Source organism: Falco punctatus, assembly GCF_963210335.1.
Source record: "Falco punctatus genome assembly, chromosome: 4".
In the NCBI taxonomy this organism is placed as follows: domain Eukaryota; kingdom Metazoa; phylum Chordata; class Aves; order Falconiformes; family Falconidae; genus Falco; species Falco punctatus.
The window spans coordinates 73,977,472-73,995,179 of record NC_137583.1 but is presented as its reverse complement, the minus strand read 5'-3'; the positions used below and the strand labels follow the sequence as shown (position 1 = coordinate 73,995,179).

The window sequence follows — 17,708 nt, the reverse complement described above, 5'->3', positions numbered from 1 at the left end:
TATACATTGTGTCCCACCACTACCTTTACAGAACCGATTGATACTGTTGCTTCAGGACATTAAGCAAAAAGAAGAAAAGATAAATCACTTGAATTTTCATGAAAACATTGTTCTCATTGTAACAAAGTTTTAGGAACCCAGATCTATCCCTCAAAAAGAATGAGAAGTAAAATACAAGTAGAAATTCTGCTGGTTAAGTTAGTTAAAGCTGCAAGGACAAATAAGCCTTCTCCTGTTGAGTTACAGGCCTCCTAACCTCGGAGTTACAGGTCCAGTTTCATTACTTCCTTGCAGCCTGGAACAGAGCTGAACTGTGAAATGTCTGGCTCAGAGCAGTCGCTTTTTCTTAAAGTACCATTATTTTGTAAAATTCCATTAAATTCAATATGATAGCTTATTCAGATCTGCACCTGCCTCTGAACTCTGTTCATCAATGAGTCAACTGAATATTCCAGCAGTTTCACTTAATAAAAACTCAAATAAAAAGCCTGCATATCATGAAACAACTTCATGGCATATACAAGCAGACTTTAAAAACAGTCCTCAAGTTAGAGTTTGTTTTCTTGGTTAGCTATAGTTTATTTAGCCTACACAGCCAAGGCAAGAATGTTTTCATTTCTACTGTATTTGGTTTTCATCCAGAAAACCTAATAAAGAAAAGCTGTAAGAGGAGCTTTTTTTTGTTTGATTGATTGGCTTGTCTATACACAGAGATATCTCTGATTATTGGTGGTCGAAGAACTAATACTAAGAAATCAGAGGCAGCCACAGACAGAAACAAGGAAGAGCAAGCTGCGACACTGATAACCTCCACAGGCACAGAAGTACATATAATGCCTAGTTCAAAGCCATTTTCTACCGTTATGCCAAGAGGCTTGCAGATGGCAACTAGTCAGCTCATCTACTAATACCACTCTGCTAATACGCTTCCTAGAACTTCTATGCCAAGTTATTCATGGTATAAATTGATCAGTCATCAAGATGATGCAAAGTATATAGTCAGGGCAAAATGGGCATCTTCAGAGTAAAGGAAAAAAAAAAGTTGCAATTAGTCAATCCATTAGTAAATGTCTAACCCAGGGTGACATTGGCCTTGGGTGAATCCATCTCTTTGGGGAGTTTCTTTACAGAAACTTCACAGCGTGTATTTTTCTACCTGCTGGAACACCAACACATTGATATTATGGGTCTCCTCGTTTTCTAGCAATGGCTCTACCAAGAAGTGGTGAAATAAATGCATCAAAACAGGTACACTTTAAAAAGTCTCCCATTGAAATGACTCAGATTTTGAGCACAAGAGTTGCCCCCCACAATCCCCAAAAGATTTTAGCCCTTTACTTTCAGATTTCTGTTTTCTAATAATCCATTATTGATCAAGCTGTGGCATCTCAGATGAGGTCATTCTGAAAAATATAAACATTATATATGAATAAATAATTACTCTGTGCTGCGAACATCACTAAAATTAAATTCCATCTTACCTGGGATAGTAGGTGACATAGCTGCAACCCAGTAGCCCAGCTGAGGTGCAATGTAAGTCCAAGTCAACTGATTTCCTTCTTGTTGTACAAGGCCCAAACTACTCTTCAGCCATGTCCCTGTAAATGTAAAGGGTGTGGGAAGGTGTTACAGATATATGTGCACCTTCCTCTGCAAACGAGTGGGAAAGGGAGCAGTAACAAAGCCTATCAATGTGCTGTAGGGGTTGTGTGCATTGCTGTGAAATGGGAGATCATGCCTTTTTGTCACTGGCATTTGAGAGCTCCCACAGGCAGCCATCCCTGTGGCCTTCTCAGAAGCTTTGTACACAAAACCTATTTAAGATTAAATAAAACCATTACAAAAAGGGTTAAAAGAAATTACTTATTGTCATATTAGATTCCCCCTTTTTGAAGAAGGATATTCCCGAAGCTGATTATATGCAGACAGCCCACTTGAAAGCTGTATTTCAAGAGATGTCACATTTCCCAGACCACATGTGAGCTCTGCACACCACCTTTTGATCAGTTCTGGCTGTCAACTTCTAGAAGACTGAAGAAAATACTTCCTCAAAATATTATTTTTCCTATAAAGAAAACAAGTTTATGAACGTTACTGCCAATAAACATAGAATTAAGCTGCACCATCACTTTGATTCAGCAACATCAGCCATTCAGAATATGCACGCATCCAGGAACACTGTTTAGTAATAGATGATGATTTTTTAAAATGTGTTTCTCAAAGGAAATGTAATATTTTTTTAGAATTATCAAATGATCATTCAAAATCAATAAGATTGACAATTTTAAAACAACGTATTTAAGTTCTTTTTAAGTAGTCCAGATTGACAATCTGCACTAGTTGAGAACTGTTCTACTTTCAGAAGACAAATTTTGTTGCAAGAACTGGGCTACGAAAAACCTTTACAACTGGATCAGCTGTAAGCCTTGTGTAATTCGTTAAGACTTCTGATTCTGGGGTTGTAAAAGAAAAAATTCACCTTTGTTTCTGATATATCAGATGTCCAGTATGGCTTGCAAACTGCTCCCGTATTCATTCTCCTTGAATGAAACACAGAATTGCTGGCCTAGTCACTGAGCACGGCCACGGGGAAGCCATCCCAGCACCAAGCAGCGTTTCCCAGAGCTGCAGCCCTAGCTTGGCATCTCCAGCGGGTGCCATAACAGAAGGCATTCACTCGCTATGGAGGTTCTTCACATGCTTTGGTGGCTGCTACCAGTACAGCTGATCTGTGTACAAAGAAGGCATAAACCTCTCTGCACTTCTGTAGCGCAGCTCTGTATTTCTGTGCAAAGGGGGACAGAATGCTCTATTTCCTTCGCTAAGCTTCAAATTCCTACTTCAAAGGCAAGCTGAATTTTGTACTTGTGATTCCTTTTAAATAGTCTCCTACATGTAATTCCCGAAATGGTGCTTTTCCCCAGGCATCACTCAGGACTAAGCATGAGCATTTGTGGACGACAGCCACCCGAACACTCAGCTGTGTGTAGAACACACAGAAGAGATGCCGTTGCTGTTTTGTTTTTTAAATACCATTCAGATCTTGATGATTTCCTCTGTGTTCCTTAGATTGTCCATCTGCGCAAAGCCTGTACAGATGAGAACAGCTTTCTTTCTTTATTTCCTCTCTACGACTGATTTTTCCTGTCTAAGTACACCGTTGAAGTCCACCAGCTTTGGCTAATCATAAACCCATCTCAATATAGTGAAACATTTAGAAAAATACATGTTTGAGAGGATTTCTAGATCTAGGTGACTATTGTTGCCAGATAGTGGCTGTATTTGCAACCAAACGGAATTTGCGGGCAACAAGGGAAAGGAATTACTGACTGTAGTGGGTTTGCATGACAAGGGTTTGATAGTGGGGGGCTACAGGGGTGGCTTCTGTGAGAAGATGCCAGAAGCTTCCCACATGTCCGATGGAGCCAATGCCAGCTGGCTCCAGGATGGACACGCCACCGGCCAAGGCCGAGTTAATCAGTGACAGTGGTAGCACCTCTGGGATACCTTTTAAGGAAAAAAAAAATCTGCACCAGCAAGAGAAAGAAGTTGAGACTGTGAGAGCAACCACTCTGCAGACACCCAGGTCAGTGCAGAAGGAGACAGGAGGAGCTCCAGGAGCTGGAGCAGAGATTCCCCTGCAGCCCCTGGCGAAGCCCCTGGTGAGGCAGGCTGTGCCCCTCAGCCCAGGGAGGTCCATGGTGGAGCAGACACCCACCTGCAGCATGTGGACCCCATGCTGGAGCAGGTAGATGTGGAGGAGGAGGCTGTGACCCCTGGGAAGCCTGTGCTGGAGCAGGTTTGCTGGCAGGACTTGTGACCCTGTAGAGGACCCACGCTGGAGCAGTTTGTGAAGAACTGCAGTCCACAGGAAGGACTCACATTGGAGAAGTTCATGGAGAACTGTCTCCCATGGGAGGGACCCCACACTGAAGCAGGGGGAAGAGTGTGAGGAGGAAGGAGCAGCAGAGACACTGTGTGATGAACTGACTGTAACCCCCATTCCTCCTTCCCCTGCACCACCTGGGGGGAGGAGGCAGAGAAATCAGGAATTAAGTTAAGCCTGGGAAGAAGGGAGGGGTGGGGGAAAAGTGTTTTTCTGATACAAATGGTAGTAAATTGAACTAATTTTTCCCTAGTTGAGTCTGTTTTGCCCGTGACAGTAACTGCTGAGTGATCTCCCTGTCCTTATCTCGACCCACAAGCTTTTTGTTGTATTTTCTCTCCCCTGTCTGGCTGAAGAGGGGAGCAACAGAGTGGTTTTGGTGGGCACCTGGCATTCAGCCAGGGTCAAACCACCGCACTGATGTAATTTTCAGTTTTCCAAGTATAATTTCCAGTCTGTATATGAAATAACAACTATTGCTACCCTAAAGAAGGTCACACAAGACAAGTAATTTTGATTCACACTACCAAGAGGACCACAATCTGTATGCACAGATTTGCACATCAGAACATCTTGATGTAGCCATTAGTTTACCTCTTTTAGGGAAACTTTATCAGGAATAATAGAATGGAATTGTCCACAGTTATGTGTGAAGTTTCTGGAAAAACTAGGAGAAGTAGATTCACTTTTTCCACTAAGACGGCCAGTATCCCTTCAGATTTTCTACCTGTGCACTTTTGGGGAGGATGTCATACTAATAGCTCTGAACCACAAGATGAAAAATAGCCCATAGAGTCAAAAACTGCTTCTGTCTTGTGCCTAAAATGCCATTTGGTAAGACAACTCCTGTAAGCTTAAACTTTGTCATTTTTTTTTTCTGCAAGGTTCAGATAACAAGAATGCAACTATGTGAAACAAAATGTTAAGACTAGAAAAGATATAAAAGTGCTGATTTAAAAAAAAGAATGGAAGGACCTGGGTGATGAATTCATCATGCTTCCCATGCTTCTCTTACTACCTCTAAGCCTGCTAAATACACACACAAGCAGAACGCATACGTACATAATTAAGCAAAGTTCATTATCTTTGTAGTCTATTTTTATAGCTACCTCCTTAAGCAGAAGCTATTATTGATTCCCTCACTAGGGGGAACTTTCGTCCAGCTTGCCTTACTCACATCACACTGCATTCTGATGAACACCATCCTCCTAATGTCTCTTTAAAAGCCTTTTGCCCAGTAACACTGTGCTTGCATAATGCAGTGATCAAGAAGCTAACAGAAGCTGCACTCATTGCTGGGAGCAGAGCTCAGCTGCCATCCTGCCAAACAACCAACAGCTCAGATTGCTCATATTTTAGCAATGAAAGGAATCCCGGTATTTGCAACGGAAGCAGACAATAGCATCTACTGTACAAGGTCAGTCAGGTTTCATCATTGCCTTCTGCTCATTTAAGTCACCTGTTTCTGCTAATCACTGGATATAATCGAGGAAATGTATTGGTCTGTCTAACACTAGGGAAAAATGGAATTCCCTCACTTTGTTATGGACAGGTAAGACTTTCAAAAGTGTAACAGATATACTCAATATTGGTCATCTTTAAAGAAGAGTGACAAAGCTTTCCTTGACCATACCCTACACACTAGGATGTGAAGACAGCCAGAAAAGAATTACTTTTGAAATGACACTGTCCCAAGTTCCTTCATCAGGACAACACCAAGTGCAGGTTCCTGGGAACAATGGGTACACAAACTTTTAAAATACTTTCATAGTCCAACACTTTGGTGATCAACCCACCTCTTATAATGCTACCATCTCTTACCAATAGTCCACTAATGAAACAGAGCACCCTCCTGCGTGGTGGGATGAAGAGAATAAAGAACTCAGTCCTTCAGAACAGCAATGGCAGAACAGGTTTGAGCAGAAACAGTTGAAACATGAAGTCCTGTATCATTTCTTGTGTGATCAAATAGTTGAAAGCCAAGACAGTAATTACTGAAGGGAACTGATGTGCCTTCAGTATGCTGCAAATCCACTGGGGCATTTCCAGGTATCTCTTATATTACATCCTTTATAGGTTCTAATATCCTGGTGCTTTTCAACTATCATTAAACGCCAAGCAGTGTTCTTGTAGATCCCTACATGCAATGCCTTGCTGTAATGACTAATGGTCGGACCTTCTATGGAGCAAAACCCAACTGCATTGTACTTACTGGCTATGCTCCTAGTGTTTCAAGCTGCCTTGAGTTAGCAAGAGTTCATTGCTATGCAGCCTTAAGAATGAAGTCCCTATCCCATCCCAGATTCTTCCTTGCAGCAGTAAACAAGACGTTTTCCTGTTCTAAAAATGCAGCTAGTTACTCTCTGCATCCTCACATACTTGTTCTTGTAAGCAAGGGAGGAGAGTGAGGGGCAGTGAGTAAAGAACTTCCATTTTTCTGTCCATTCCTACCCTGCAAATGGAGTAAGAGCAAGCAGTATTAATTTTTTCCCCCTGTGTAGGCGGGATTACAACTGCAGGAGAACTAAGCAGAAGGACTTAGGAGGGAAGAGAGGTCTTACCCCCTGCATGGCTGTGTTATGGTAATTTAATTTGTTACTCTCCCAATATCCCATAACATCTACTTCCTCCCCGCCCAACTCAGCACAAACAACTAGCTTCACTGCTTATTCAGTTTTGTACATGATGTGCAGTAACTGTTAACAAGAAATATAGGATTATAAATAAAAAGCAGTACACATAACTGCATGTAATGGATCTGATCATTTTTGTTCAAGACTGATTGTGTAGCTCCAAAGAAAACTTGTCAATGCATCTTCGGAGTAGAAACAGCAAGTTCAGTACAGTTTGTAAGCACTGCATGATTTGGGCCAATTTGCCATTAATTCTTAAAGAGTGTCTGATGCTTCACGGAAAGCTTCTATATATAGAGACATTCTTGCTTATAGATCATTTTTGCATTTTTCTTCCTCTTTTTCCTCTATTACTACTCAGCGGAGCCAACATGCTGATCCAGGATTCAAGTCAGGGGAGCTGTCTCCTGGCTCAAACTAATGGCAGGAGGAGAATCAAGATGTTTCTTAACTCTTTCCTCACCAAAATTATATTTAGTGTTACTGACTTTTTGGAATAAATGGTGTCATTTAACAAATTTCTTCTTTAAAAGCTTATAAAGCAGCTACCCAGCCTCATTTGTGTATGGAAGCAAGGTAAGAGAACTAACATCATTAATACTACAAAGAATGCAAAAGTGAAAGTACATTAAAAGAAATACAAATCAAAAACCAATCGGATAAAAGACAGCTGAGCTACATCTGGCTGCAACAATACCCGAATATCGGTTGAAGATTTCAGCAGAGCAGAAGAAATAAATTCTGCTAGAGAGAAGCATCTTAATACTTCGCAGTAAGTTTGATTTTGATGAACATGCTTATTTATCTTGGGCAGCTTTTAGTACTTGCCAATGGGGGCAAGAACGTGTTATCATAAGTAAATTTAACAGCAAAAGGTTTGCACATTAAATCTCCGTTTCAACACACATGCCGCACTAAAAATGTCTTTTTGTAATTTAATTTAGTTTACTTCTAAATCAGACTGAAAAATGGCACTTTCATCAAGGAGAGTGTCCAGATGGGCAGCTACTGCAGAAAAGCCATTACAGAACAGCTATTCAACTATCTCCCTGCACAATTATGTTGCTGCATGTACAGCCAGTCTGCCCAAAAAAGAGATGTCCTATTGTCTTTAAAGACACTAACTACTCCATGTGACAGCTTGCTGGATCCAGGCAGCACAAATGGATCTGTTTTTGCAGTCTAGATGCACGATGCCTCTGAATAAGACATTACTTCCATATTTTACAGCTAGACCTTATTATTTTAAATTAATCTGCAGTGAAATCCAGGGAATCGTATGCTTCTCTGGCTTCCATGTGTGAGACCATGCACGCTGACAATCCCATGCTGCTCCAGCCCAAGCAAACGGCAAACTTCCTACTGGCCTACGTGAGGCAGGACCGCACTTCGTGCAGGCAGGACTGCCACACCAGGCCATCTGCTCTAGAGACACGCATATGACTCCTATTAAAGTCAAGAAGAAAGGAGACAAATCCCCCTCTTGTGTGCTGGCTGTGAGGGGAGTTTGCATGATGGCACTCCAGCACAGAACTCTGCTCACTGGGAGGATGTACAACACTGCTTACTTCAGGTTTAACTTTCCAAGCTGACCATTTCAGAGCCTCCCAGATCATTACTGCTGCAGTGACTCCTGAGGACTTTGATTGTGTATTCTTCCTATCACTGATCAAAACAGTTCTGGTAAATGACTGCCAGAGACTGTGCTGTAGTCAGCAGCTTCCCCTAAGGACAGTCATGAAGTCAAAATATTGTCAGTGTTTAAATATACGGTAGCGATGGTGCTTTTTTTCCATAAATTACTTTTACATGTGAGCTTTTGGTAGGAAACTCTTCCATTGATCAAATACTGTTTGCTTTTTGTTTTGTTTCTTGTATCTGGTGATGGGATCATCCAATCCCACTCAAGTAGGGAACTAAAATTGTGCTATTTACAGCATGAATTATTTCCATCCAATAGGTTTGACAAATAAGAGGATTTAATTAGCCAGAAAGCAAATTAAGCATAATCCCATTATATAATTTATTTTTATTCAGAAGATTATCTACCCCAGACAAAAGAATTTTGGAAAGAAAGATACTTTTAACTGTAATACTTAATAGCATAGATGTTTTAAATAAATATTCCTTACTAAGAAGTGCTTTTCTTTCAGCATGGATTTCTTCTGTGATGTTTATGATGTCTTAGGCAGAGATTCACAGTTAAATGGAGATATATGTGTCAAAAGGAATGAGGCAGGTTGTTATCAGGTAGAGTGTGAGACAGCAAATGATATTCAAAGCATAGTAACAGTGTTCCTAGAAGTAATTGATTTAGACACTTCAAATGGCAATGTTATAACGTAGAGTTAATCAAGGGCAAGTTTGTGAAAATAACTTCCTAAAGCATGTTCTGACATACATAAATTGTAGCTTTTCATTCTACTTGCTGAAAGCTGCTTATCAGATTACTTCTTCTAAACAAAAATCACCTCTAATCTGTATCAGCACAGGAAGTTTTACTACAAAAGGATGGGTTTATTGGTTTTACTTTTGTTCATGTTCTAAAATGCTGAAGGCACTAACAGTGGAAGCTGAAAAATTCCTTCTTGAATATTGATAGAGATTACTCTCCTCCTCCCCCTCCCCCAATACACATGGGTTTAAAAATTTGTAGCATTTAAGTTAATATTACAATTTTGGGTTTGGAGTTGCTAGGCAACATCAAAAAATAAACGTCCTTGCTCTGAGCTCATACCTTCATTATTCTTCCACTCTTACAGAATTTGCTACACAAGTCTTCCAGGGCTAAATCCTGCTACTGTTCTAGCAGCACCACCGTTACTTGGTGTACTCTAAGGGAAAGGCTTTTAACATCATACCTTGAAGATTTTTGCAAGGAAGTCTAATGGTTCAATTTGTTACTCGTGTCTGAGAAGCTGTGTAGTCTTTGCCATCTCTACTCCTACATCACCTATCAAGTGTTTAAAAAAAAGCATGCCAGTTTTCATTATTTAATAATTTTAATTACGTCTGGGCAGAAGACAGGGCACACTGAGAACTGCTTGCATTGCTTTGGTCCCCTTAGCAGTTCCTTCCAGAATGCCAGAACAGAAGAGACTATTAAAGAAAATTACTTCCATACATAATTGCTGGTTAACAATTGCATTTCAAAAGTGAAAGCTTAGTTATGCTTGCTGGACCACCATCGCTAGTTACTGGTATATGTGAAAGATGCTGCCCTTAATACTCGCTGTATCACATTATTAATCACATTCAGTCAGTTATTGACAAAATTATTAGAACAAGGAATAGATAAAAACACAAGGCAATTCAAAACACTGCATGCCTTCTCCTTCATTCAGCCTCACATCACGCTCACGTTCGGTTTCTATTTCTCAGGCTGCAACTGGAAGCAGACACACAAGAGATTTGACCTACCATCCCCAAGGCCACAGAGGAAGGCTGGCCCAGGTCCTCCTCAGCCTCTTCCAGCCCCACCCAGAGAGTTCACACTCCTGCTCTAAGCACTCCTGCCTCTATTTCCACCGATCTCCAAGTCCTCTCCAACTCAAGCAGCTGCACAAGAACAATGGTCTTTTCTCCACTTCTGATATTTTGATGTCCACCTCTTCCCACCTCCTACTGCATGCCCTCTGTAGGTGGAGCTACAGGGCCATCTACGTGATACAACGGAAGGTCCATTACTAAACCCTGTTCCCAGAAGCCACACTATTTGTTTTCAGTTTTATTTCCTTGGCTACATAATAGTAGATTATTCGCATATATCGCTACTTTGGCACCGACCCGATTACTTCAGCATCCTCTTAAGCTCCGCCATCATGCCATACCATGTCTGCTTTGCCAAAAACGCAGCTCAGACGGTATATAAGGTGGGGAGAGATTGCATAATCCATTCACATCACTTTCACATATGTAAACCACAACATCCACTTAAAAATCAACCTACATATTGATAAACAAGCAAACTGCCTCCTGTGATCCACCACACCTCTCCAGAGGAATCACGATAGTGAGAACATACCTCAGTGAGCTACACAGTGAAGCATCAGAGGAAGAGCTTCTTCTCCTCTCAATGCTGAGGTCTGTCTACTACTATGCAATTATATCTGCACCTATTATGTAGATGTCATACGTGGTAAAAAGCTGGGTTTGGTAGCTGCCATTTCTATGGCAACACACAAAATATGAAATTCTTTGAGAGCAGTTAGTTAGAAATCTGTATTCCTCAGTAGTGTTTAAGAATAATTTAACCTTTACAGCTGCGATAAAAAAGGAAGTAAAATCAAATTGTCAAGGAACTTGTGAACTACAGAAATAGTGTAACTATGAATTTTGTGGAGGTTTGGTTTTCTCCTTGTAATTTGCAAATAAATATTACCAATGAATCTGATCTAGAACCAAATGTTCTGGATCTGATTATATTAAATTCAAACTTTTGGGAGCAGGGAGTGTGTTTTCCTGAAACGTTCATTCCTCACATGTAGAAAACCCAATAAAACCCACAGAGAAGTGCATGAAGACCCAGGTCATGCGCACAGATGCGTGTAGTCCAAATGCAGGCCATCTGTCTGAGCTCAGAGGCATGTACTCATACCCAGTGTCAGATCTAACAACAGACTGCAAAAGTTTTTGTTAAATGATTATTTTCTATCTCTCATGCAGTGTATGAATGTGATGGCAATCAGAAGTTAACCAAATTCACAACAAAAAGGAATATGTTTTATTTTTAAGCTATGAAAATGTAAGTAATTCTTTTCTTTGGATGGGTTATCATTGCTACCACGTGGGAAGCTTAAATCAAAGACTTTTACAAATAATGTGCAGTGAACTAGACAGGTCGATGTACAGTAACCCGCTTACATTTTCTGCCTGACAGCAGCTGTTGCTCTCTCCCTATAAACACTATGAACAAAACCCAAGAATCATTTTACCTCCACGAAATACAGCAAATCCATACTGCAGTCAAGTTTAAGTAGGCACCAATACTGTTTATACATGAGCCTATCATCACAGCTTCTTTTGAGCACAGAAAACATTATCTCCATTTTGCTGAGAAAGGAACATCAGGAAATTCTGACTCTACAAAAAATCAATGGAAATTTTACCATTGAAGGCAGGACGTCATCCAGAAAAAGTAAGTACCAGATTTCCAAATGTATTTAGAAATCTATTATGGCATTAAATGCAATCAGAAAGCACTGACCAAGCACAGCAGAGTACATAAAGTATTATGCTTTATAAAGCTATAAAAAGAGTTCTTCAAGATACTCTTCTCCGTATTCTGCCATTGCTTTACATTAAAACATGGTTGAGATTTCAGGCGCTGGGGAAACATCCTCCTCTGTGAAGAAGCCAGTAGTTTAGAGACAGCAAGGTCACGTCAAAGATGTACACCAAGTGTTCGGGGAGGAGGAAGAACAGAGAAACAGTACTCTGAACTTCATTTGCACATAGTGCATGAGAAGTAACGCATTTTAAGAAGGAAGAGCAAAAGGGTGGAGGTTTATCTCCTTCACTCCCAGAGGCCTTTGCCAGTGTTGGAAATATTTTCCTGTTACTTGGTGGGATTAATAAACTAGCAGATGCACCAATATTGTCACCAAAAAATAAATCCAAATTCCATATTATGCACTCTGTAATATTTGGTAATATTTTGAAGTCCTTCATACAGCTGTAGATGTGGATCTAGAGGTCTAGGTGCAACATAATTCCTCCGTACCACATGGAATGAAACTGAGGGCTTAAGATGGAGAATGCTGGTCTTTCAGTTTTTCTCACTGAGTCCAACAAAAAACGGACACCTTAACATAAAGCATAAAACATTTAAATGGGGCTGAGGAGAATACAGCTGAGCAAGTGCTGTGTTATTCAGTCCAGCTGGTGGGAGCTGGAAATGATACAGAAGGTACAAAGTTTCATTTCTACTGGGACCTGCAGTATTAATTTCTGACTGAAGAGGACAAGGCTAAAAAGAAGTCCTGAATAGAAATGTGGTGTCCAAGAATAGAGAGATTAATATATTGTAAATCCTACTGATATCAAGACAAATACACAGGGAGGAAGCCATGATCCCAACCATCTGTTTATGGATAAAGAAAAAACCAAACGTTTTTCAGCCCCTTCAGATTTTGAGAAAAACAAGACACCGCGCTTGGGGGAAATAAAAAGCCAACAAACCAGAAAACCCCACTGAGCAATCCTGATTATAAAAATGAGAATCCCCATCTTGTTATGTTCAAGCCTTTAAGTGTGTGCTATGAGATAAAACCATTCTCCTACAGTAGTGTGAAACACAAGAGATATGGGTATCTCAATGATACGGAATGATTAAGTTGCATTTGAGTGTACACATCCCTGTAACATCAATGCATCTGTGCTTACTATTACCAACACTAAGAGATGCTGCAGAGAAAGGTGGAGGAGTGCATCTCCAACACAAGAGCAAGGTCAGATGTATTAGTTTACCTTAAAACTTCGCCAGGGCATTGACAGTTGTTCTTCCTTTTATTAATTATTCAAAAAGGTGTTACTGCTTTAATTTGCTTGCTATGCGTGCAAGGCAGTGAGTTTGTTTTGTAATGAAAAATCTCATTTGGAACAGTATAAAATAGATGCAGCAGATTGTCTTATTTTGATGTCGGCCTGCTTTTTCTGACTGTGTGTTTCATCAGTGTCAATGGAGCCACCCTCAGCCTTAAGTAGACTATGCCACTTCTCCCCCTTCTCTCCCCAGTCATCTCTCAAGGACAGAAACTGAGGTCATGAAAATACAGACTGTTTATGGTAAATATCCTAAAAAGCCATTAATTATTTTTGGCTGCTGTAATATGCAAATATGCCTAATTCCTGTAGAAACTATGAAAATCTCTGCACTTCCAATCAGATGCCACTGGGTTTATATTAGTACATCATGAGCTCAGCAAAATACATGAGATTCTAAGGATTAAAATATATTCGCAGTATTTCTTTCCCTTCTCCACTCCCCGCTCTAAAAGTGAAAAGTATTTCTGCTTTTTAGAGCAGAAATTATACCTCATGCAGTAATGACGACAACCGCATGGACTCTAAACAAAAACAATAGCTTGCACGAACAAGCATCCACTGTACTGCTCACACACTAGAGAGAAGCCTTGCCTTATTGCCTGGTAATACAGTGTTAGTTTTCCATCTCTGGCATTTACTCAGTTTTCATATACAAGTGTGAAAGTTTAAGCCACTGAAAATCTATTAAGGAGATTAAGGAGATACTGCAACGTAACTAGCACTGAAAAAAGCAGCTCCTGAAATGAAAGACACAATCAGAATTATGAGGTTAGAGGTCCTATCCTGACAAGGCACAGGTCTGGCAGTGCAAACGGGATACAAAACTTATTTGCCAGTTAAGGATTTCTTCAGCATGGAGCCATCCCAGTCATCACCACCCATCCTCTCCCCTTCGCAGCCCAAGCACAATGGGGATGGGGAATGTCAGGGTACCACCATGTTCACGCTACATATGGCTAGTTTGACAGCCCTTAGGCTGCTAATGTAGCCTGCATAAGAGACAGTGGCTGCTCTACTTATTAAATTAGGCTACTGTAATTTAAATTGGTTGGGATGTGGCCAAAATTCTGCTAGAACTGGCATGCTGCAGTCAGAGCTTAAATGCATCTTTGTTCAACACCTTTGGTTGCCCAGAAAGATGCCTACTTCAGCTGAAGTGTAAGCTGGAGCTTAAGCATAACGTCTTCAATACCATCCTTTCCATGGCTTTGTGAAGCTAAGTGGCCTGACAAAGACGTGTTTTGTTTAGTGGTCCTCACTCCTTCCCCTTCCAGTAACACAAGTTCTCCAGCAGTTTGGCATGAATCATACAAGGCTGGGCTTGTCTTAAGATTGGAAGCCTCAAGCCTGCCATGGTAATTAACTAACCTGTATTGATCTATACTAATAGATAGCACACACAATAGGGTAACTAGGCTTTTATATACAAAAGTAAACCCCATATTCCATACTAAGAGAAAGCTTCTGTGGCCCCACCGCAGGGGCATGGAAATTTGGCCATAAATGAGAAAGCTCCATAATCAAAATCAGAATCATTGCACTAGCAGTGAGTAACCAGCAGTGAGGCGGGTTGCAGCTATAACACAGCTGACAGGAAGGGGGATGGACTGCTTCTTGTGGAGAAAGTAAACATGAGTTAGTCTTCCTGGTCTTTTTTTGAACAAGAGAAAACAAAATAGTTTCTAGAATCACACATCAAAACCAGTTTCAGGAAAACCGTAGTGAAACTTAATGCCAGGGCACCACAAGAAAAGTGCTGTTTCCACAGTTAAGGGAAACCCTGAATCCATTCATTGCACTTTTTTTCTACTATTCACTTTTATATCATATTCAGATTTATTCTTCATTAAATTCTACTGCTCTACTCTCTAATACAGCTGAAGTCTGACAAAAGATTTATAGGCATGCTGTTTGAAAATACGTCGCCTTGTTCAATAAACAGAGGCAGGAAGGAAGCAAAAATGTTATTTCCCCCTTCACCTCTCTCTTCCTCCCTCCCCTCCCCTTCCTCTAACACGCTGGTTTCATGCTCATTGCTCTACTTCTAGATGTGATCATAAACTGGCTCAAAACATTTGCCTTGCAGGGACAAAATTCCACAAATTGTCTATACAGATCCACATTTCTGACTCTTCTTTTCTTCCTCCCTTCCTCCCAGCATCTACGTTTCTCACCTTCCATTCTTCTTTTTTCACTTCTTTTTCTTAACAATCATCTGGTACATACTTCAGTAGGCACAGTGCAATAACTGAAGGGGAATCACCAGGACAAGACTTATGCACCCCTTAATCCTTTACACTTTGAAGGTGTAAAGCCAGCCAGCATGGTATACCAGCTAGGAATGAAAAAAACAAACCAAAACAGAAATAGAGCCTAAACCACAAATTTCGGGAAAAATTATTGTTCACAATAGCAAACGTTATCTTGCAATGTACAAAACTGAGTGCATTTTACAGCTCATATTGATTAGTCATTCTGTCTTTTCAAAATATTTCATGATTTTTTTTTAATTATTCACATGTACTTTCCTTTTTGATTGTATTAGTCAATCTTAAAGTGATTTACGAAAGCAGTCAGTACTATGTTTCCTATCTGACAGGCAGGAAACTGAGCTAGACAAGAGACGGACCAAAGCTGGCTGCTGGCAAAGATAAGGCGAGTTTCCATTCCTCCAGACTTCCAGTTCAATGCTGTAGTGAATATGTGTCTCTGTTTCTCAGTCCGTAGGTGAAATCAAGTTCTTTCAAGATGTTTTTTACATAAAATATTTAATAATTGCAAAATGGTACATTTACAAAAGATTTTGTCTAGAAGTGGCACACAATGCTACTGAAGTATATTTGCATACATACATATATTTGCATTACTTGATCAATAAAACTCTTCTCTCCTTTTAGACAGAAAGCAGATTTCTGTACATTACAGTGAAGACCTTACTATGGTAGCGTCATAAATGAGACAGACATTAGTTTCAGACAAACGAAGCCGTTTATGGAATCACAATGAGATGTTACCTACCAAATTTTTGGTCAAACCTCCACGCTGGAACGTGTGCATTGTGCTTCAAGTTGCTGTTTGTTGGCAGAGGCACTGTTACATAGATGGGGCCATTCACGGGGATTGGAGTCCCATCACTGTTGAGGAGATGAACACTGACTGCAGTGACAGGGGTGAGGTCATACCTAGTGCTGTTTCCTACCAAGAGAATGAATGAACACTGTGACTACAGAATTTCCCAGAATTTAAGATACACACACCCACATGGTTCAACACTGCAGTACTGCACCAACATATTTCTCAAGGGATGGTAGCAGTAACCCTCCCTTACAAAATTCACAAGACAGACATACATGCTTCTGTATTTTTCACTTAATTTTGGAAAATTCTGAAGACAAGAAAACTCCAATACAAAAATTTCCTGCATATATTTTCTCATCTTAATTCATCTTAAATAAATATCACAGCCATAATCATGGCAAAAAAAAAATAATCTCACATGCCCATATTATAACTAACACACCCCCAAACATGCAGTGACAGGGCAAGGATGATCCACCGTATGTTTAAGAATGCCAGGATGTATTTCCTTTGGCGTCTCACTGAAATAAACCAAGGTAAATGGATTACTAGGACACACAGTGTTATCTTCTTATCTGTGTAAGATAATAATTATTCTTTATGTTTAAGCTGCATGCCAAAGGATGTTATTTCATGACAGTATGATTTGAAAAAGCATTCTATCCCTTCAACCATTTAACCAAATGAATTCAGTGACAGGGATGAAATACCACAGACATATAGATGTATTCAGGGGGAAAATGCTTGAGGTTTAAAACCAAGGAGATCTGGAGCTCAAAACAACAGCAGTAGCAGATTAAACTGGAAGAGATGGAGCTTCTAGTTTTGCAAGGGGCGTGAGCCATACAGGTCCACACTGCTGCTACGAGCAGCAGCTGTGCCCTCTCCTTTGTGCTGGCTCCAGGGGTCACGCAGCCACTCATCCTGGCGTGGGGCTAATCTGAGGGAAGGCAGAGGGGTGCCTGGCTGGCAGGGAGCAGGGTACTACCCCTCCGGTAATCCTGGTGCCTTACATCAGTGTAAAGTACCTGCAAAAGCACATTCCTACCCAGCAGTGGTATGCCACCTGCAACGCTGAGGCACAAAAGGTCCTTAGGAACCTGCAGTACCTCAGCAACAGTGCTCATGAGGATGAGTACATTCGAGGGAATAGCAGGAAAGCATTAGGACCTTTATGATTTCTCTTAACAGTTAAGTCTCAAGCAATTGCCCTTACTAAATTCAGTGTCTCCAAGTAACAGCTCACCAAAGTTAAGACTACCAGGAAAGGCACGGGTAGGGGGTGGAGGTGCAGGTGGCAAAAGGAAGGGAAAAGACAGACAAAACTCCTCAGAATTTTAAATTATTTGGATTTTGCAAGAGGTGCCAAACTGAAGACATGGAAAATAACCAGAAGTAACTATGCATGTGGCTTATTTACTATAGCATCTACTCTGATGCACATTTCCCCCAGATTTCAAGGCAAGTGTCACTGCTGCATTGCTGACATGCAAGGGCATACACACTGCTTTGATCTACTGCGAACAGAGGGGCAGAAAGCTATCTTCCAGAGGGATGAAAGTATT

The 17,708-nt window shown here is 40.6% G+C and overlaps 1 protein-coding gene across 6 annotated transcripts in view; it reads right to left on the bottom strand.

Annotated features, from left to right (window-relative positions):
* Positions 1-17,708, bottom strand: part of FAM171A1 (family with sequence similarity 171 member A1) — a 98,273-nt gene that overhangs the window by 5,818 nt on the left and 74,747 nt on the right. For all 6 annotated transcript variants that reach the window (XM_080386362.1, XM_080386363.1, XM_080386365.1 and 3 more), the window contains 2 exons: positions 16,084-16,260; positions 1,482-1,598 (listed from right to left, as the gene is read on the bottom strand). In XM_080386362.1, the coding sequence (XP_080242488.1) occupies positions 1,482-1,598; positions 16,084-16,260 (294 nt within the window). The remainder of the gene's footprint in view (positions 1-1,481; positions 1,599-16,083; positions 16,261-17,708) is intronic.